The following is a 23,357-nucleotide window of genomic DNA, read 5'->3' as shown; positions in this document are numbered from 1 at the left end:
TGATAATAATCTCTCATTTGATTATCATGTAGCAACAGTGGTTAGGAAATCCTTCTATCTGATGCAGCTGATTGCAAAGAGTATCTCCTTTAGATTTAAAGAGGACCTTCCCACACTGTATTTCATACTAATCAGGCCCATCATAGATTACAATGTCCCTTTTGTGATGTACCTTCCTAGACATATTAGATAGTTAGGGAGACCACAGTGGTTGCTAGCAAAAAAGATCATGGGCCTAAAAAACCTGAACTACCAGCAATGGCTGAAGGATCTGAACTCGTATTCAGTGTCTTACAGACACCTTAAGGTGATTTGTGCCTTGCTTTCTTGGCCATTAGGAATCCAATATTTCAAGTCCATATATATATTTACAAGTCCAAGAGTCCTGTCAACATTAGGACTGGAGATCTGAACCTGCTTCAGCAGATAAACAAATCATGGTGGAGAGACAGATTCATCATGTCATGACTGCCGCTCCTTTGGAACAAACATCCACTCTAGATCAAGCAATGTGACATACTATCTTCCTTTAAAAAAAGGAATTAGAGAATTAAATGGTATTCACCCCCAGCATGACTGGTCTACCTCTTCTTGAAAAAGCATGGGAAGGCCTAAGGGTGGGTAATGGCAAGGTGTAAATGGCTACATGGCCCAGTTATTATGTTATTGCTTTTTGGACTAGTAACATTATTTTACTATAGCATACATGTGTCTTTATCTATTATACTCCATTTCTGAAATTTATGTCAGTAATTTCCCTGACCCTGGCACAGCAGGAGCTCTGCCACAAGGAAACCACTGCAAATGTTTTCACTGTCCTCATGCAATGCAAGCAAATTAAATGTGAAGAGCCTTGCTGTGCATTAACTTTAACAAATGAAATACTCGCCTCCCCTGTGATGGAAAGTGGCTGTGACATTCCCCCCAAAGGAATAGCCCTTGGACTATAAAGACCACTTCCTAAGGTAGCTACTGTCCTTTCTCTTGACCAGTAGATTACACTGTATATGCTAGTTCCTTAATCTCTCGTACTTCTTGGTGTCTGCATTCTACACAAAACATGTTCTTCTTTGTGCAAACTTGTTAATTGCTCAACACCTGCTATATATTGTTTGGTTGTTTTTGGTTTATACAAAATTCTTTTGATGTACTGGTTGATTCAATGGCTGCTTACTATGTGATGGTTTTATAATGTGCTTATCAGTGTAGTGATGTTTTGATAATTTGCTCTGTATAGTTCTATACAGTATATACCTGTGGTATATTAGTATACCTCTTGCTAATCCTATTTTGTCCTTCATTCCTAAACTTCCTTACTTCTCTCTACTCTTAGAATAGCCCATGTTCTCTTGCTTTCTTCCATTTCTTGAAATACATTATCTGCCTTTGTATTAAACGTATTGCTTCCATTTAATATTTTGATTTAGTAGAGTTTTTTCTTTTCTTTCCTTTCAGAGCCTAAGATTGCTACACTGATCCCTGACCCTGACATATAATAGCTATGCCACAATGCACACCTCTGCAAAAAAATTTCAGTGAGAGTATTATCCTTGTTCAATAGAAGGTTATCATGAAGAGCCTTGCTGTGTATCAACTTTGACTAATCAAATAACTGCCTGCCCTGTGCTGAAAGTGGCTGTGGCATTTCCTGCAAAGAGGAAGTCCTTGCACTATAAGGACTGCTTCCTTAGCTGGCCACTGTCCTTTCTCTTGGCCAATAGATTACACTGTATACACCAGTTATTTTGGCTCCCTAATTTCTTGTTCTCTGCATTCATTACATGAAATAAAACCTGTTTTAATTTGTGCCTTGTTGTTATTTGCTCTGTACCAACTATACACTGATTTCTATCTGTAATAATTGGCCTTAGTGTGGTAAGCCCACTATGCTTGGCTTTGCTTCACTCCCCTAACCTCAATTCTCACCCACCTCATCTTACTCTACCGATATACTTTCCACATACACCTTTCGCTCTTCTCACCCACTCCCTATACCTTCATAAATAACTTTCTATCATCAACGAAACACTCCTGTTTCTATTCTTCTGTTGCTTACTTCCATCAAACATTTTGCATCATTTCCAACTGCCATTGTCCTTCCCATAGTGCTTTGCACTACATCTTCTCTTACTCAAACTCCTCCCCAACTGTACCTGCAGTTCACTCCTGAGCAAATCTCCTCCTTTTCATTCCTGTAACCTCTCATATACTGCAATTGGACTGATATTTATCCTCATCTGTTCCTAATATCTCTCAGCCGTCCTTTACCTCTCTCTACTGCTTGTACCCCTCTAACCTCACTCTCTGTATGTACAAACACAATTTAATCTGTACATTTTTTCTTACTACCCTTCCTTGCCATACACAGTCTCTGCACCATATCAATTCATCCTCATTTATATCAGCATTTCCCTAAACTTACCTATAAATCCAAAAACCTATCAATTCTGCTTAATATCTATACCTACTTGTCAGTCCTATCATCTTACTCTACTTTACTCCTCTCATTAAATTTACTAACTATAATTGCAATCCTCCATCTCAGCTATCCATAAATCCTTCTAAATCCCAAATATGCCACTACTTCATCTTGTATCACTATCATATTGACTATACTCACACTCTCAACAGCTAACACAAGTCTGCCTCGTACTGTTACCTTCCTATACCTGCCACACAGTTCTTAAATGAGAATACCACAGCACATCTCTAAACTCTACTCCCGCCTACCTGACATTGATTACATTAGTACTTTAAAATACAAGCAAGCAGCACATTCTCTGCCATTATCCAAAATCATGTATAAACTCAAGACCAAATATATGTGGCTCTTCAGAAACCACATTGTTAACGGGTCAATAATACTGGGAGGAGTATATATATATATATATATATATATATATATCAATCTCAGACCCACTCATCTAACCTTGGACCCTACCAAACCAGACCCCAGACATCCTGAAACAACAACAGGCTACCTCTCCAACTGCCTAGGACTTAAAATACTATACAGTAACCTAAGAGGTCTCAATAACAGTATCACAGAGGTTCATGCCTGTATATCTCACGACTCCCCTGATTTCTTCATAGCCACAGACACCTGGTTAAAGCCACTTACCAAAGATACAGACATATTCCCACCAGGTTATGGTGTACTCAGGCTAGATAGAACCACCAGAAACCTGGTAGAGTTGCTATTTTTTACAACAGATTTTTTGCTCTGTCCAATTACCATGATACCATACCCACTTTCAACAATGCAGAACTTCTCACTCCCCAAACCGAATACTCAAAAATATCTAGACATTATAGCTCTATACGTAACACCTGGTAACAGCATTCTCATTCTGCAAGAGATCCTCTCCTGGATTTTGGCCAGCATAATGCTAAAAACCATCTTGCTAGGAGATGTTAGCATATACTGGAAAACAGTTCACCCAAGAAAACCCAACATATTCAATTCAGCTTTATGGCTTTTCTCAGTTTAATCAAGAATCTAACAGAATTAGCAAGGTCACATCTAAAGAATGTATCCTAGACTGGATACTAATATCCACCCCTAATAATGTTGCCACAAGTGGCACCCTACCCAATAACCTAAGCAAACAGCAGTTAAGCTACATAATTTGACAATCTAAACAGCCCCACAAGGTTCATCACTATAACACAGTCAAAACCCTCAGTAATTTCAATAAAGAAACTTTCACTTCCAGACTACTCCAGATCAACTGGTTTCCACTTAAATCTCTTCCCTTGATGAAGCAGTAGACACATTTAATGCAATATTTCTAAATATCCTGTCAGAGCAAGCACCATTTAGAACTAAGAGTTAAAAACAACCAGCCCCTTAGTTAACAAAAAAAATATTCAACTAAGAGAAAAAAACATGGAAGTCAAGGCTACAAACCAAATCCGAAACACCCCACAACAAACAAGCATAAAACAGGACAAAAATGCTTATAATAAGAACACCCAAAATTCGTCATCAAACATTCTATAAACTTCTGGAAATCAATAAATACATTGCTCAGTCCTGGAAAATCAACCCAACCGAGCAACCCCCCCAAAACAAACAATAATGTCCCTCCTACAAAACAAAACTACTACAAATTTAGCCATCCTTCTCCAATCATTGAAGCCACAGCAGACCTTCACACTCCATACTCTTCACAGTACTAACATTTACAATTAAAATATACCTATGCACCCTTAAGACAAAAACAATTGCCCCTAACCAACTTCCATCTGAATACCTCAAACTTACTGCAGGTAGCTTTGCATATCCTGCCTCATTTCCAATAAACTGATCTGTCCAAGAAAATATACCCCACACCTTAAGGAAAAATCCTGCACGCTCACAAACTATAGATCAATCACCATTCTCTCACCCTTATCCAAAATCTTGAAAAGATGTATTCACTCTCAATTTAATATATATATATATATTACTTCTCATAACATTCTCTCTCTCACACCGTGGTTTTGACCAAATCACAGCACAACCACTGCCCTTCTAAGGTTCACAGATATAATAAATCACAATAGAAATTCAGGTCTGCTAACCTCAGCCCTATTTCTGGATCTATTCAATGCATTCAACACAGTCGGGTATCAATTTCTTCTAATTGAACTGTCTTTCTATGGGCCATCGCCCTCCTCACTTAACTGTTTTTTTAGTTACCTCACTAATAGGTCTCAAGCAGTGAAATGGAACATGATTTCTCCTCTTCTATCCCTATATCTGTTGGCGTCTCAGAAGGCTCCATCCTAGGACATTACTGTTTAACTTATTAACAACAACCTAAACACAGCAGCCAAAGAGGCTGCCATGGTACAATACACCAGCGACTCCACTCTATGTACTGCTAGGGCAGTACCCATGCTCCAAACACTCAAATAAATCCTTCTCATCCATGGAAGCTTGGCTTGACAACTCACAACTCCTCCAGAATCCCTAAAAAAACTAAGCTACTACTAATACTACTAACAAGGCTATTATAGAAGTGTCATCCACACTAAACTAATCGGTGTGATTGTAAATGACCACATGAGATTTAATCTCCACCTTTGGTTAGCCATAAAGAAGACACACCAAAAGCTATGCTGCCTCTATATAGTGAAACACTCGCTTAATGATTCTTCTAGACAAAACATGGACACTTTTCTATTTTCCATCCTGTTTATATGCCTGTACTATCCTAACCAATCACAACTCCTCTCCATCAACCAAAACAGAACAATGCTGCAATAAAATAGCCACATTCACAATGAACCGGCATTATAGATCGCATCACTGCTTCTCTCTAAAACAACTTATCTGGCTTGAACTAAATAATTTTCGGTTGTATTCACAATTATTTGCAATCTTTAAACTACTGCATAGCTATGAGAAATTCCCATTTCTTCATTCCATCATTTCATTCTTCCACTGCTAACAGACTACGTTTAACACTGACAAATCATCGCTCTCTATAACTAAACCTAACAACAATGCAGGATACTCCTTGAATCCACACTGCATTGCTAATAGCTGGAGTACTGTTCTACTCCATATATGAATAGTTTACAACCTGAAAGAATTCAAATGCCACAAGTGGCACCCTACTCAATAGTCTAAGCACCAACAGTTAAGTTACATAATCGGGCACCCTATGTTGGTTGCACATTTGCCTATTTTATTGTACCATTATTCTATTTTGGTTGATAAAAAGGAGTTCAAATTGCTCTGCATCTACACCACCCATGGTTAAACTGCGTTTATATCACGTTATCGAAAGAAGAAAATAGCAAATGCTATTTCATCGGCCTCAAAGCATCTAAGCATGAAAATATCGAACATTCAGAACAGCGAGCTCCGAAACACATATACACACCACAAGCACATCAAACAAACAGTAACCACACACATACACTTAAATCCTACATCTAACGCTACACCAAACTAAACATACACTACTATCTACCCACTTACCTTAACCCAAACCCTAACCCTAAGGTCCGGCACTATCGCACACATGCCTAACCCGCGCCCTAACTCTAACTCACTTAACCCACCCCTAACCCTAACATACAAGCAATCGCACACTTAACTGAACCCAACCCGTAACTTTCCACCACAGCGCAAAGAATAGCGAAGCCACAGAAACGGCCAACCAAATGTTTTCCCGAGGAAAGAATTTGTTTTCTGCAGCTTTGCTATTCTTAGCGTTCGCTGAATAGTATTCGATATCAGGACATTCAAAGTTTTAATACTTTGATGTTCTGATATAGAAGCATTAAACTAGTACTAATATAGCTGTATGAATTTGTGGTGTTACTCTCTTCTGTACAAAACTTGTACTGTTATCACAATTATACCCTCCTCTCATCTCGTCTCCTTTATATTCCTCGTGCTTCCTTCCTTCATTCCTTTCATTGGGCTGCCCTAGTTATCTTAAAAATATATTAATATACAACACATGTAACTATTACTTTTAATTAAAACTGCTTGTAAAGGATGTAGGTGATGTCAAGAATGTCAGAATAATGGAACTGCTGCTCATGAATAAAACTGACCGTAAATTATGAAACGATGCAAATGATATCTATGATGTCTGTATAATGGAGCAATTCTCCTTGGGCCTCCACTGAGAAAGGGCAGTGCTCAGTCAGACTTTCTTGGTAAATAAATCTAATGGTAAATAAATCTAAACAACTACATCATAAGTACATTCTGTTTTGAGGTTATGCACTTAAAAGGTCCTTTTTCATTAAGTTTTATTTTTGTGGACCCCAAGCATTTGCTTTGCATTCTACCACACTGTGTTGTACGAAGAAAATCTCAGTGCTTTTATTAGTGTGGAAGGGCCAAATGTGTCTTCACTGCATCTGAGTTTCCCGTGGGCCAAGCTTTGACCAGTGTTCAAGCGATGCAACAAGGTGATGTCCCTGACTCAAGCTAGTGATATAATGATATAGCCCATTAGGGAAATCATGCTTCCCTTGTAAGGAGATGTCTCCCTTCAGTTTCCCAGTGTTTATAAGGGATTTACTTGTGAGACATATATCCCTGACGCATACCAACTTCTCATCCCCTCACCCCCTAGAATAAGGTGTACAGGTAAAGCTTGTGTCATTCTTCTCCCTCCTATAGTTCTCAAGCTCTTGGTGCAAAAATCTGGACAATGCCAAAAATAATGGGGGGACAAAGCACTAAAATAGGGACACATTTTAAATGTTGCTCTTATAAACTTAGAAAGTTGCTAGAATAAAAGATCTTGTGTTACCATGCATTTTCTGAAAGACACGAAGTCTGAAACTCAAATGCCTCTGATTATATAGTGAATTCAGTGGTCACTGATTTGCCACAAAAATCCAGAAAACCACAAATTTTGTTAGGAATAGACCAATAATATGAGCAAAAATCTGGATATTTTGCAAACATCTGGATAGTTGAGAGGTATTCTCCCTCCCAAGCTGGTTTCTCATGCCTTCCTACTTATATTATCTGGGTCATAAGTAATGTAGGACAGAACCTGGGCCAGAAGCAGCATAGGCAGAGCCTCTGCTGCTGGTCTGGCTCAATGGATTTAATTTCAGTATTCTGTCTATAGATTGTGTGCTTATCTCAGTTACTATATGAGATATTGAATGGAATCTCTAGGGAGTTTGGATCACTGCAATGATCTCTACAGTTTCTTTTTTATTTTATTTATTTATATATTTATTTTGCATTTGTTTACCAGGAAGGGTTGACTGGATTTACCTGAACATCTTTTCAGCATAGGCCTGGGGAAAAAACTTAGATTTTTTACAAAAATTATCATGATTGCAAACACAATAACAGTGTACAAATAGTATATAGTTATTTACAGAATACATAATATTTTAAACAGAATGCATAAATTTGCAGAGTTCATGAATATTTAAACAGTACCTATATATTTACAAGCATATCACATTTTATATAGTAACATGTGTTTTATTTACAAGGTGACCTAATGAGTCTAAATCGGTTGTAGTGTAGAATCTTTCCAATTTGGTGGTATAGCAGGGAGAGAAAGAAATAGCATACATAGTATAAACAATGCATTTTTGTAAAAGAAAGTGAAGGCAGTCTTCTTAGAAGCATTATTTTGTGGCAAGTATTTTGAACCCCAGTCTTTAGAGAAATAGTGCTCATTTGTCAGAGCATGAGGGTCTGTTATAATACCAGGATCAGCTTGTAGTACCAATAAGTTCTGAAACAAATTCATAGAGGGCATTAAGGGTGAATGAGTGTAGAGAGAGATAGAGAGAGGCAGAGTGCAAAAATGTATCCCTGGTTATCAAATATCAATGCTAATATAACAAAGATTGTATCTATGCATCAGTTCTGCATTGAAAATAAACCATCTTAAAGGAAATAATTCACTCCCTCACTGTGACTCCATTGCAAAAGGGATTATGCAAACAAATTATGTCAGTCTTGTATGAATTTAATGTGAAAAATTACCTAGTAGGATTGGATTATTATTGAAGAAACATTGAGATCAACTTGACAGCAATAACCTGCTGACAAATCATAGCTCATTTTAACAGTCTTCCCAAAATGGATAATTCCTGTTGAGATTATCCTTGACAATGGGACTTAATTCATATGTATGGAGAGTCAGAAATTTTCTAAAAGAGTGTGGAGCGTGCCCAGATGATGTCAAGCCTGCAATATCTGTGAGCAAATCGTGTTGTTAAGAGAACAGTATAAACAGCTAAGAAAATCCTTAACCAGCCAGATCTGTGCATATCTCTAATATCAGTAGAGCAATATCTCATAATTAATCAGAGTGATTCCTCACAAGTAATGTTGGGCCATCAGATTCAAACTGCGAATGTTGCTGCCAAAAGCTATTCTATACAAAATCATCAAACAAAATTATCAGAGTGTGAAATTTGGTCACAGATATTTCAGTGACAGAATTCAGTTCTTTTCTTGCCTATTTTGAACCCAAATCATACATTCTGTTTTAAATTAACCAGAGAATAGAAATCTGAGACAACAGCTATGGCTGTTGATGTCATGGAATCCAAATCTCTAATAGAGTTGTATTAAGGAGAAATCAGAGACACATCCAGTCTGTTCCTGAGATGTCTAAACCAAGTTGACAGTTTTTGCAGTCAGATAACCAATTACCACAACCAGAGGAATCCAAACAAGTGAGAGACTCAGTATCTTTAGAGTCTAATGACCAGACTAGTTTTGTGCCTGAAAGAAATGCATTAACTAATACTGACTTTTCAAACATGAAAAGCACCTTATGTCCACAGCTTTGAGTTGTCACAAGGGTTTGAGATGAGGCTTCCAAATGGTTACTGAGATTTGTAATGGTTCCATTAACAACTAAGTAATAAAATGACTCATTATCGGAAAGTGTGTTTACAGACTGTAAAAAAATGAATATTTTTGTGGTACTGAGATATGTAAGCTGTGGGAAAATATTAAATGCTTTTGATGTTGCAAATTTTCAAAATAAAAATTAGGTGTATGCAAATGGATTCTATGTTTGGCCATTGAATTAAGATCTCTGTGAATGGCTAGTCAGTGAACATTAAACACCAAACATGGAAATTACCGAAGAAGCGTATCTTTGAAAATAACACCATTGAATGGCCATAGTTGGCCAACATCACAAATGGCCTTTATAAAAGCACCTTGTCATCTTAAGTGGGGGGCTCAGCTCCCCTCACCCTCCAACTATATATACCAACTCCAAGATTGCACTACAGTGGGGGGAATAGAGCCAGTCGATGGTATTATTTTCGAAGATACACTTCTTTGGTAATTTCCACATTCGGTTTTTAATGTTCGCTGATTAGCTGTTCACTGAGATTTTAATTTGATGGCTGAACATAGACCCATGCAAATGTTATGAGGTGTATAAATCTACATGTCATAAACTCTAAAGATAATTTTAGCTATAATTTTAGCTTCTTAATTAAGGTGAGATATGCTGATGAGAGATCCTCAACATTTTTTGTGTAATAAGGGATAGACTCATACCAATCAACTGTCAATAATTTTGCAGAATGTCCAGATTTTTGCCTCATATGTTTGGTTTGCTGCTCATTTTTTTTCCTGGAAAATTAGTGATAATTGAAGTCTTTAATTAATGACAGACGTTTCAGTTTCAAACTTCATACCCCTCTGAAAATGCATGTTAATGCAAAACACATTATTCTAACAATCTTCTGAGTTTAACCAGAAGAAAAACAGCAGTTTCCCCTAGGTGGAATCAAACTGAGAACCAACCAACCAAAACACCATAATGGCTTGTGCCCAGGACTGAACCGATAAATGCTACCTATAAATTAATCTATAAAACAAATTTATGCAAAAAATAATTGTATTAGTACTATTGGTTCAGACCATAGGGTGTAAAACAAAGCAAACTGTTCTTAAAAAGAAATAGCAACCAAAGTTCTCCAAACCAAATTGATGCCATTAATTAATTGAAACAATTAAAGTAATTAAAATATAAGTTACTACAGTAAAAAAAAAGAAAAATTGAGACAAAATATATATCCATTCATTAAGACATCATAGTGTCATCAAAGTATATGTAATTCAAAAAATTATAATTTCTAAACATATATAAAATAAAGAATGTTAAAAAGTAAATATTTATTATTAGCAAATAAATTATTTGTGGAGAAAAAGAGAACTCAAAAGACTAGAATTTATTTGGCAAATTCAATTACATGCCTACAACCACCCAGGACTCAATGTTATGTGTTCCCTAATGTGTATTTTGAAATTGAAAAATCTAATGAGATAGTATTGGGGACCTGTCCCCTAAATATACTTTTACATTTTTAAGTTTTATACTCATACTTACTGTTTTATTAAATTGTTGGTCAGAAGTTTAACATATTTTTGTTTTAACTAGTGTAATTGCAGATTTTAGAAATATTAACATGGTCATTTTAAATATATGCTGTTATTCCTTAAATAGATGTGACTAGCACTTTAAAGTTTTAGCTGGGATGTCATGTGACTTACTGAACTGGGATGTCATTTGACTTACAGAAAGGGTTATTTAAACTGTTTCTTGTGAATGAAGTACTTGTATCTGATGAAGTTCGACTATGTGGTGTGGACGAAAAGCGCTTTATAATAAATTAATTTGTTGTTTCAGACATGGCACCTTATTCTTTGGGATTTTGCAATTTGTTTTCTTGTGCTTTGTTGGAATGTTTTGATGGAATCACTGTTAGCTCTACACTGCTCCAATGCATTATGGGAAAACTTTAGGTTTACATAGACATAACCGTGCTAGCCATACCTCTCAAACTCTTAGCATAAGAAATCTGGACAAAGTCAAAAATAATGTGGGTACAAAGCTAAAAAAAAGTAGGGACACATTTTAATAACTGCCCTTATAACCTTAGAAGGTTCAAATAACCAAAACACCATAAGGGCTCCTGCCCATGACTGAACTGATAAACAATATCCTAAAAGTAATCAATAAAACAAACTTATGCAAAAAATAATTTTATTAATACCATTGGTAAAAAAACACCTCTGCTAAGCACTTTTGTCCTGTAAATCCAGACTTCATCCAAGACTGACTGAACGTGCCTTAAAAAAAGAGGGTCTATGAACATTTATATGATATTAGAAGGAAGGACATGAAACATACTTTATATAAACACACAAACACCTGTCTATTCAAAGATGGGGTTAAATACAAATTTGGGGAGATAGATAAGGTTTACACCTTTTTGAGAGGTAGTGACTGGAAGACTTAGTTAGAATGTAGGGAGTTAGTATGGCAGCTACGTTTGAATGCAACCCAAAAGGCAGGTTTAAATAATAATTTAGCAGTTTCTCCACAAATAATTTATTTGCTGATATTAAGGAGACATGGTACCTTATTCTTTGGGATTTTGCATTCTCTCAAAACTTGCATGTTTCAGTGCTCTAGCTGTGCTTACAGCTGTTATGGAAAATAAATGAAGTGAACTAATCTACACAGCTTTGAGTGTCCTGCGTATCTGGTATCTTTAAGTATGAGGCATGACAGAACCCATCAAGATACACTGCTGTATTTCGTTGGCTTGCTTCAACTGAAAGGGTCTATGGTGTATAGCTCACTTTTCTTGTTATCAAATGAATATACAAATATATAATTAATATTTTGGTCACCTTGTTTTGCACTCTTTCCTCAAAATGTCTTTGTCTTTTATTACCTCTTGTGCAGTGCAGCAGCAGATATGTTTTCTTAAAGGTTCATAGGTGTGTACTAGTCCAATGGCCCCGGGGACTTTACAAGCCTAGCCATAAGATTACCCTGGCACAGTGCCACTCGACCTTAGTTCCCAGTGCCTCTATTGAGTAGAGTCACTGGTGTTATCCCCAGGGTGAATTTTCTGTTTCCCATCCACTCATCTAGATTTCTCTTGAAGAGGGTCAGTGAGGTGCTCTGCTTGACATGTATGGGAAGTCTGTTCCATAGCATGGGCAGTCTCTGGGTTATGAACCTGTCCCTCTAGCATGTTCTGTTAATTGCAGTAATGAGGTTGGGGTCTCTGGAGCATGTGGTGCGGAGGGATTGGGATTTCTTTAGATGTAGCATTTCTAACAGAGCTGGGTCAGACATGGCTTTGTAAATCAAGCAGAGATCGCCTCTAAGTAGGCGATATGAGACAGAATAGTTGGAGTTTTTGAGTCTGTCCATATAGGACAAGTGTTTAAGGCCTAGGATCCACTTTATGAGGTACTTTTGCAGCCTCTCCAGTTGTTGCAGGTGTCTAGTGAGGTACATGCCAAATAGGGCATTGTACTCGATGATTTTCCTAATGAGAGAAGAGTAGAGGGAGACAATGACCTCTTTCTTTCTGGATGCAAAACCCTTATTAATGAGATGTGCCACATAGAAGGACTTTCTGACCACACTGGCAATGTGGTGATCAAAAGAGAGGTTGCTGTCGACCTGTGTTTCCAGATCTTTTATAACGCCTTCTGTGTTCATTGGACTACCATCAGTGTGGTAATTCATGGGAACCGGGTTTTTCCCAAAGGGATCATGACACATTTTTTGGCATTGAGCTTAAGGACATGGTTCTGACACCAGTCGTTGGTCACAGTGAGGCTATGTAAACTGGGTTTGCATGGTGAAGCAGAGCAAATACTTGAATTACAGGCTTTTCCATTAAGGACCATGCTTGTATCACCTGAGGTTCCACATTCTATTAACACACATCTGTAAACTTCTCAGTATGCCCCATATATACTGCTGAACTCCAAAGAACTACTCTGTGGTTCCTACTTATGACATTTCTATGGCTGTACCCCAGATATCACCAGGTTATATATCATTCAGTGAAGGGTTCTGTGTCCCTTTCCCTGAAGAACTGTTTGAACAGTGAATCCTTCCTCTCTCCTGGCTAGCCTGTCAGGCACTTTGAACCTCTACATGAACCTATCTTACTTGCAGAATGTTTAAGTTCCTCTTGCCTCTATACTAACATGAACACTTTCTACCTCCTTTGCATTTCACTTTTTATGTTTATGTTTATGTTTGAGTATAATTTAACCAATATCCTTAAGGAAAATGGTACTTATTGCCTTCCTTGTAAGTGTGAGAATTGCATATTACTGTTCTTTACGTCTGACCCTTTTTTCTGAAATGAAGCACGTACTGATATAATATTTCTTCTTTTTGAGGAATATGACTTGATATCATCCTCAGTTATCACTGACCTGTACATTCGTATCACAGTCATTCCCTTTACTCTAACAAGGTAGCGATAACATTTGCTAATGAAGGTATAGAGTTACTAACTGAAAGCAAACTTCTCTTTGGTTCGATTTTAAAATTGTGCCATGTGTTTTAATTTCAGCCTGCTCTTCATCTCCTTGCTTCCATGATGGGACATGTATCCTTGACAAGTCTAACTCCTTCAGATGTGCTTGCCTTGCAGGGTACACTGGGAAACACTGTGAATTTAGTGAGTAAAAACAGCACATTCTCATGTTTTGAGAAAATGATAATGTTTTGTTTAAATGGATCTAGGCATGCATATACCCTGTCACATATATAAATGGTAAGTGGAGTACATCCCTGGAAAAGTTATCCTTTTTATTGGTCAGCACGTTCAGTCAAATTACCATGATGATTGTGCAGATGGGCAGTGATTTAACACGATTTTTTTAAAAATCTGTAGATTAGCTTGCAAAATTTGGACAAATCTGAGTAATTTCACGTAATTTTGTCAGCTTCTGAGTCATTACTTCAAAGTGTTATTGTCTGGAAACAGTATTATATCTGCAGTTTCTAAATTATAAAGGTGACTTAGCTATCATGAAAAATAAACAATTCCATCATTCATTTTTTCATAAGAATTTGTATAAAATGCTGATAACTGTGCAGAATTTAAGAACAAATTCTGAAAAGCTTTTTATGATTTTGCATCATCAGTAGCTTACAGGTCCCTCAAGATATTGCTTCTGTTTTGTCTTTAAGGCAGTCATAGGTTAGGCTCTGCTTAAAAACTTTTCTGAACTAGATGGCTTGGGAGAAATGACACCAGGATGTGAATACCACTACAGAAAATGAACACAAATGCTTCTCCTCAAATCAAACAGTCTTGCAAACACTAAAACATCAGATCTGAACCTGCTTCAGTAAATCACAGTGGAGAGACAGATTTGTCACACAATGACTACCCCTTTTCTGGAACACACTTCCTCTCCAAATCAAGCAGTGTGAAACACTAGCTTCCTTTAAGGAGTTAGACAACTGGATATTCAAATGTTTCACAACAGCTATGACTGCCCTATCATTCCTTGAAAAAGGAGGTAAGGCCTAAGGGAGTAGGTGATGATAAGGCATACATAAATGGCCACATGGCCTGGTTGCCTTGTACACTGTATGATCCTAAGGCTGTGACTGATAAGAAGAAAACAGGGTAGGTACACTATGCACCATACACCCAGAATAAGCATTCGGCTACAGAGAAATTAAGTATGTTACTTACCAACTTCAAAAAAGTAACAAAAAAAACTCACAATGAATACCAACAATAAAGCTTCTTGAAGGTCAGTATGTTGCAAGCATGGTACCAAAACTTGTAAACCTCAAATAATGCTACTCATATCTTCAACCCATTAACATCACTTAATCTTACTCATATCTACAGTCTGTGAACCTTACCTAAGTCACTCAGATCTACAACCTGTATGCAATTTTCTCCAACCTTGAATTTGTAAGGCCAAATTTATAAACTTTCTAACCTGGCTGCCCCAGAAGAGATGCTGTGGTGCTGACAGAAATTCAGACAGCAACATTTAAGTAGCATATCAGGCAGGTGGGGGAGGGCTACACAGCTATCTGGATCTTTTTATCTTCTTGGAGAGAGACCTTTATCTGCCAAATGTAAGTGATACAAGCTGAACCAGTATATTTTCAAAACCTGTGGGGCTGAAGTCATAAAACCCTGCTGCTTAGCTTTATGCCTTTTCACACAATGTTCTGTATCATACCTTCATATCTATGGTCACAGAAGAGGCCAACACAATAACACCATCTCTCTCTCTCCGTTTTATCATCATCCTTAGCTATATCATAGTAACAAGCTGTTTCCTAATTATATGATTTAAGTTGGTCTTTCCTTAAATGTGACAATAACACGCAGTGCTGCACATCACCTGACCATCTGTGGCATAGCTGGATGTAGCTGACGACAAATCTTCAAAACAAGCAAACCACGGCACAACAGGACCCGCAAAACCAGCAAAGTTGCAAATTGAACCCACTTTATTGTAAAATAAAATGAAGATAAAACCAAGCGCTTTCCCTCGGTTATTACTGAGCTTTTTCAAGGTGAATGACAAACACTTGCTGTTTCAGCTCCAATGTTTAAATACTAATTTCAGTCATCACATGGTCTTCTTAATTAACAAAATTCCAATGTAGCTAAAATGCAGCCGTAACACCCTCCAAGTTACAATTTTAACTGCTCAACATGGAGGGGGAGCAGTCCTGATGTACTCGGTGGATTATGATTCACACATCCACAATATGTTACAGGATGTAGAGCAATATGAGTTTATCAGTAAATGAAATTAACATTGCCTATGCTAAAATTAATTTTCATTTGTATGACCATCTCCTGCAAAATGTGATTAATGAATGTCTTTACAATTATTTGCATGTTGACAAGCCAAAAACAGCTCAGATATTTGGCATTCCTAAAACACATAAAACCTTGGATCCACTTAAGTTTAGACCAATAGTTGCTGGTTCTGGTAGTATCACCGAACCTTTAGCTAAGTTTATAGATTTTAGCTTAAAACAATATGTGTCTGCCATTGTGCATATATGCAAAGATTCCTGGGATTTTTTTGGGAGGCATTGACCAGAAATTATTTGACCCACAAATCTTTATGGTCACTGTAGATGTAGTCGAACTCTTTACGAGTATTCCCCACTTGACTGGCTTGGAATGGTTTGGCCAAATTCTCATTTCAGAAACAGGCCTTGGTGCCAATACTATTAATCTCATCTTGGAATTTATGGAAACAGTGTTGGAGAACAATTTCATTCATTTCAACGGAGAATTCTATCATCAGAGAAAAGGGGTAGCAATGGGGGCCTCTTATGCTTCTTTATATGCCAATGTGGTGTTATACTACTGGGAAAAACATTTTGTTTTCTCAAGTGCATGGTTTCCCCAAATACTACACTATAAAAGATACCTGGACAATATTTGTATGTTTTGGAAGGGTAGTGAAGACAGTTTTTTTTTATTTTCTCTATTATATTAACACCACTACTACATTCTTAAAGTTTACACACAACATTGACAGAGATAGATTGAACTACTTGGATGTCACTTTAGTTAAAGATTATGAACAACAATGCTTTCAATCAAGGGTATACAGGAAGAACTCATTTTCCAATTCTTTTTTACATTTTAATAGTGGACATCCTTTATACCAAAAGAAAGGCATTGTTAAAGGACAGATAATTCGGGCATCACGAATGTCCAGTACTTGGGTGAGTTTTATGGAAGAAGTAAAAACTCTTAAAGGTTTCTTTTTGGAAAAAGGATATCCAGAGATCTTGATAGATTCTTTGACACAGGAAGTTACCCAAAAAAGAAATACCAGCTACCCCCCTCTATTGGGATCTGGTTTTAAAAGTTTGCAGCAAATTAAAGACCTGGATTAATTTAATAATAAAAATAGTTTTATTCATACCTTCTCCACCAACTCTGATAAGATTGAACAAATTATTTATAAGTATTGGCCTATTCTCAGTTTACAGGATGAACTAAAATCCCTTATACTACCCCATTCACATTTTGTTAGGAAGAGAGACACAAACTTGAAAGAAATGTTTGAGAGAAAAAACATCCCACAATTGAATAGAAAGGGAATGAAGCTTGGTACACATCAATGTGGGAGCTGTAAACAGTATGTTTAATCAAGACACATTATACATTCCCTCTAGGAAGTTTAGATTCACCTCAACAAAATATTTTAATTGTGGAACGAAGGGTGTAGTATACTTAGGTCTGTGTCTCACTTGCCATAGTTTCTATGTAGGCAAAACAGAATGTCACCTGAGGAGAAGGGTTTACGAACACCTTAATGATATTTCTAAGGGTAAAGAAAGTAATGCCTTTTACAAGCATTCCCAGGCTTGTAACAACATGCTTATAAAATTTATGGTTTTGGAACAAGTAACACCGGATATTAGGGGTGGCAGTCGGGAAACTAGATTGGAATACAGAGAATTATACTGGCAACTGAAATTAGATTCAGCAAGGTTGTCCGGTTTGAGTGAGACTATAAACATCAACAGTGTCTTAAAATTGAGAAAGGCCCATTTGTAATATATATTTTTAATGTAAGATGTTTTCTTTAATATAAGATACGCTGTCCAATTGCTATTTTTGTTATTCCTGTTTGTACACAAAAAAATGACTATAAATTAGATATTGTTCCATATAAACTGAGGTGGTTATTATTAGTTACAAAAGACTAGCAGCATCACTAAAAAGTTTGTTAAATAGCATTTACAAATTTTATGACATAAACTTTTAAATGTATGTTGGTTATGTTTTATGAAGGAACATTTATTGTATTGGATCTGTTTTTTATTAGTTTTTATACACATGTTGAGCAGTTAAAATTGTAACTTGGAGGGTGTTACGGCTGCATTTTAGCTACATTGGAATTTTGTTAATTAAGAAGACCATGTGACGACTGAAATTAGTATTTAAACATTGGAGCTGAAACAGCAAGTGTTTGTCATTCACCTTGAAAAAGCTCGGTAATAACCGAGGGAAAGCGCTTGGTTTTATCTTAGTTTTATTTTACAATAAAGTGGGTTCAATTTGCAACCTTGCTGGTTTTGCGGGTCCTGTTGTGCCGTGGTTTGCTTGTTTTTTGGTTCGGGTTTATCCTTTGGATTTATTGACTACAAATCCTACTAAGTGGCTTCTGCAAGTTCAGATTCAATTCCTTTGGGCTCAGCACTGACCATCTTATACCTGGAGTTGTCCTGCTCTCAGACAGTTCCAGATAAATGCCCCTGACTCCATACCATTGTGCAATAGCAAATGCTATACCATGACTTGAACAATTGTTCCAGAAGTTCTACTACTTATGTGACCCACAGCATGTTTCTTCATTCCCTTTTTTTTTTTTAATTTGCATACATTTTGTAGTGCACTTTGCATATACATAGTGTCCTTAGACATGTGTAGTGCAAATGCAATGATTTAGTTGCTTTCCTTACAGATGTGTAACACAAATGCAATGATTTAGGTAATTTTTAATAAATATGATATTAATTAAGGAAATCATTATAAAAGAAAAGGTATACTGAAAACCTCAGAGCTTTTAACATCAGACAGAAATACACAAGCCTGCACTGCAGATGAGGTAGAATAAGGGTAGTAGTAATGTTACTTACATTGTAAAGCCTGCAGTACCTTAATGCGCAAAACATGCACACGCACCTACCTCCATGTCTTTAAAGTTCACTCAACCACAGGGAGGACATTCAGACTCCACACAGAAGTCACTCCAGCTGAGAATCAAACCGGAGAACCTCTTGATGTGAGGTGACAAAGCTAGCCGCTGCACCGCCAAGGGGGTAAAAACACATTATCTCAGGCTTTTTTGTTATAAAACTACTTCTGGTAAGAAATAGGGTTTAAAGGACAGTTTTTGTCAAGTGTCCATCTGTAGTTATACAGAAATGATTTAAGCTTCTTTGTATTTGTAATCCTACAAGACACCATTCCATACTAAGCAAAGCCATTCAGGCACTGAAATATAAATGTACAAGGCTTTGTTTTCACCAAACAACATTTTATTGCACTCTGATAGTATAGATAAGGTTCATAGACTAGAACTAGTGTAATGCCCTTGTGGGCCATTTTAAACCTAGTCAATTACCCCATGTGAGAATCAAACCTTGTGTCTGTAAGTTAAATACCTTAACCAATATGTCCAACCTCCTGCCATATAGGTATAGCTTTCAACATATTTGCACAAGACTTACGGACAAAGCCAAAAATTATGAGAGAAAAAGGCTGAAAGTCTGGTACAATTTTAAATGGTACTCCATGTAAATTAAAAAGTGTATAGAATAAAGTGTTGCATCAACATGCATTAAGCTCTAATGTCTTGCATTACAGGCTGATTGTAATTCTCAGCAACAGTTATCCCACTCCACAAAGGGGCAGCCACCACTGATCCCGAGAACTGTCGACCTATTAGCCTGACGAGCCTGGTCTGCAAGGCCATGGAACGTATCATTATGGAACTCATAAACAAAGACATTGGTAACCTCTAATCTCTGGATCCCACCCAGTTTGGGTTTGTGAAAGGCAGATCATGCCTGCTGAACCTGATCAACTTCTTTGAGGCAGTCAACAAAGCCGTGGATGAGGGTAAGGTGGTTCACACAGCCTATCTTGACCTCGCCAAGGCTTTCGACACATCCCCCGGTCTGAAATTACATCTAAAGTCACTAAACTAGGTATAAATCCCTACGTCACAAGATGGGTTGCCAACTGTGGCTCACTGACAGAACCCACACTGTAAAAGTTGCAGACTCCAAATCTGACCTCAAAGCAGTGACAAGTGGAGTACCACAGGGTTCCGTCCTGGGACCTCTCCTGTTTGGTATCTACTTCTCTGAAGTACAGGCTAACAGAGAAGGCCTCTGGCTAATGAAGTTCGCAGATGACTGCAAACTAGGAGCCATAGTCAAGTCCCCAAATGATGTGGACATCCTACAGAAGGGCCTCACTGAGACAGATGCCTGGTGTCAGAACCATGGCCTCAAGCTCAATGCCAAAAGGTGCAGTGTCATCCCCTTTGGTAAAAACTCTGTACCCATGAACTACCACATAGGCAGCAATCTACTTAACACTGAATGCATGATAAGAGACCTTGGGACCCAGGTGGACAGTAGTCTCTCCTTTGATAGTCACATCGCCACAGTAGTCAGGAAGTCCTTCTACATGGTACACCTCATCATAAAAGGGTTCTCATCCAGGAAAAAAGAGGTCATTGTTCCCCTCCACTCGGCACTCATTAGACCCATTATAGAGTACAATGCCCCTTTTGGAATGTACCTCACAAGACATTTACAGCAGCTGGAAAGGCCACAGAAGTACCTCACAAAGAGGACTACTGGCCTCAAACAAATGCCCTACACTGACCGCCTCAAAAAACTCCAGCTTTACTCCATAGAATATCGCCTACTCCGAGGTGATCTCTGCCTAACAGATGAAGCTATATAAAACCCAGAACTGTTGGACATGCTCCACTTAAAGAAATCCCAATCCCTCCGAGCTACACACTCTAGGGACCTAAACCTTGTCACCACAATAAACAGGACACGCTGGAGGGATAGATTATTGTCCCAGAGACTTCCTATACTCTGGAACAAGCTACCCATCTATGTCAAGCAAAGTTCTTCATTAGCACTCTTCAAGAAAAATCTTGATGAGTGGATGGGAAATAGGAAATACACCCCGAGGATCATTTCTGTGTCTCTACTGGACAGTGGCACAGGAAAATAACTTTCTTGGGTGGCGTAAGCTATGGAACGTTGCTGGCTAGGCTTATGTAGGCCCTTGGGCTGATAGCCTAGTACCTACCTATGAACCTATAAAATGTAAATTTTTATAAGGGGCAAAGCAAAAACATGAAGTAAAATAAGTGATGTTCCTTAACATTAGAGACAGTTTGGAGATATGCATAATGAGTGTATTGCAAAGTCTGAAAACTAGAGCACAATGCTAAAGCAGTTTCTTATACCTAGTTTTGCCAGCTAAGAAACTTCTACCACCCATATGCCTAAGAGCTTTTTCTTGAAATGCAACTGCCCACTCTCTGCTTCTTTATCCATGCTACCATTCAAAAAAAAAAATACTTATTAGATTACTTCCAACTTAGGTGCAGTCAATTGCCACTTTTCAGGGATTAAACCCAGAAAGATATCTAAAACTGCTCAAATGTGAAGGATAGAAGGCCCTCACACAACGATGTAACCCTATCTTCTTGTATCCTTGCCCAAACGCCTACTACAACTACTAGTTCAGTCCCAAGTCACTAAGAACCTTCCTTCATTTCCATGTTTTAAGGAATTGAAACTTATCAATAGCCTTATACCATCATACATATAATCTTTTCAAGGGTAGAGACTTACAAAATTCTCTCTTCTTTCATGTTGCTTGGTAACACCCTTATTTACCAGAAGAAACCTCCTATTATCTCCTACGTCTGTATTAAAATGGGTATGATGAATTATCCAAAGACACTCACAAGGAGAAAACAGCAGACAGAACCCATTGCCCTGACTGGCATTAAGCAGCATCTATGCTTTGCCTTGTCTTTGAGTTTTATGCTTTCCTCATTTAAGTGAGCTCAGTCAATCATTATGTCAAACTAAAGCTGCATTACCTGAACTTCACATTGATGGGTCTTATCCCATGCACTCTATCTCCTGAATCACTGGTCAAACAACTGCTGACTTTCCAGGCATTGTGCGTGCCAAGAAAATGGACCTCACTGGGAATCACATAGTTACTGTACTACCAAGGTCACTATTGCCAGTGTCTTTGGACAGTGCTGGCACTATCTCATTTAGTCTCACCTACACATGCATCCAGTGCTCTCTTCTCCAGTCTAAATCATAACCTGCCTATTATTTTTTGATCCTGGGTCTCATTGAATCCTTTCCAAGTAAGCTGGTGTCTGTGTGTAAAGCATAACCTGGAAAACCGATGGCATCTGATGATGGACACATTCTTCCCAAGGTACAGCTTTCACTGTAGAGTCCATCAATGTATCCTGGTCTTGTGAAAACACTGCCCACCAAAAATGCAAGGAGTTACTTTACCAATATTCCTATTCTGGAAGAATTCCATGGTTTCAGACCTAGAGCACCTTCATGGCTATGCAACCCTCCATGCTACATCAGATGTGTATATGTGTGTTTTAAATTTGGACATTTTTCCAGTAAGCAGTGAAATAAAATGTATAAAATAATAAATCTTTTTGTTGACCAGGTTAGTCTCACTAGGGGTGTAGCCTATTTTCAGGGGAAAACAGAGGTGATATTTATACGAGTAGGGGAAATTTGGCCAGGTCTTCAGGGAACTTCCCCTACTCTTTTCAATAGGTGCGGTGAGATCTTTTACTCCCACCTGTGCTACCACCAACTCAAAGAGTTTAAGATCCCATTCAAAAGGTGATATACTCAGGAGTGCAGCACAACCTTATGCTGCACAGCAGCAAAGTATTTGTCTGGTATGAGAACAGAACCCACAGACTTCTGCACCAAAATTGAGTGTGCTACCTTTTGTGCTACCAACACTGTTAATAACAGTGATGACAAAAGTACCTATCTCAGAAGATTTCAGCCATAAAGGTCACTCAAACTGCTGTTATTATAATCCATCAATATCCGTACCCAGCAATCACGACCATTTTATTGACTTGACAATTTTTATCACTTCTGATTGTAATAAAAATGACTACAATGTATTCCTCTTTGTTTTACACAAATGCACTCTAGTTCTGCAAAGATAGAACTAATGCCTTTTTAACTTTATCATCTCAACAGGGTCAGTCATTTTTTATCCACAGACATTCGTCAAACCCAGCAGTTGTAGCTATGTTGTTGACTGCATTCTTCTCAGATGTCATTCCCCTAAATCCAGCATCTGTAGCTACATTGTCGACTGCATCCATAGCCGGCCTTAGGCATAGGCCAACTAGTCGGCTGCCTAGGGTTCCTCACTAGCAGAGGCAGTTTTCCAGTAAACTAGATGGCGTAAATAGACCAGGATGGTGGCACCAGGTG

At 37.8% G+C, this 23,357-nt stretch overlaps 1 protein-coding gene across 4 annotated transcripts in view; it reads left to right on the top strand.

Moving 5' to 3' along the window:
• PAMR1 (peptidase domain containing associated with muscle regeneration 1) overlaps positions 1–23,357 on the top strand; it is a 1,499,432-nt gene that overhangs the window by 1,116,357 nt on the left and 359,718 nt on the right. For all 4 annotated transcript variants that reach the window (XM_044082656.1, XM_044082657.1, XM_044082655.1 and 1 more), the window contains one exon: positions 13,861–13,968. In XM_044082656.1, the coding sequence (XP_043938591.1) occupies positions 13,861–13,968 (108 nt within the window). The remainder of the gene's footprint in view (positions 1–13,860; positions 13,969–23,357) is intronic.

Source organism: Protopterus annectens, chromosome 9.part0 (genome assembly GCF_019279795.1).
Source record: "Protopterus annectens isolate FY-2018-M chromosome 9.part0, PAN1.0, whole genome shotgun sequence".
Lineage (NCBI taxonomy): Eukaryota > Metazoa > Chordata > Ceratodontiformes > Protopteridae > Protopterus > Protopterus annectens.
Note: the sequence above shows the minus strand (reverse complement) of the source record. Positions and strands in the feature narration are given on the sequence as shown.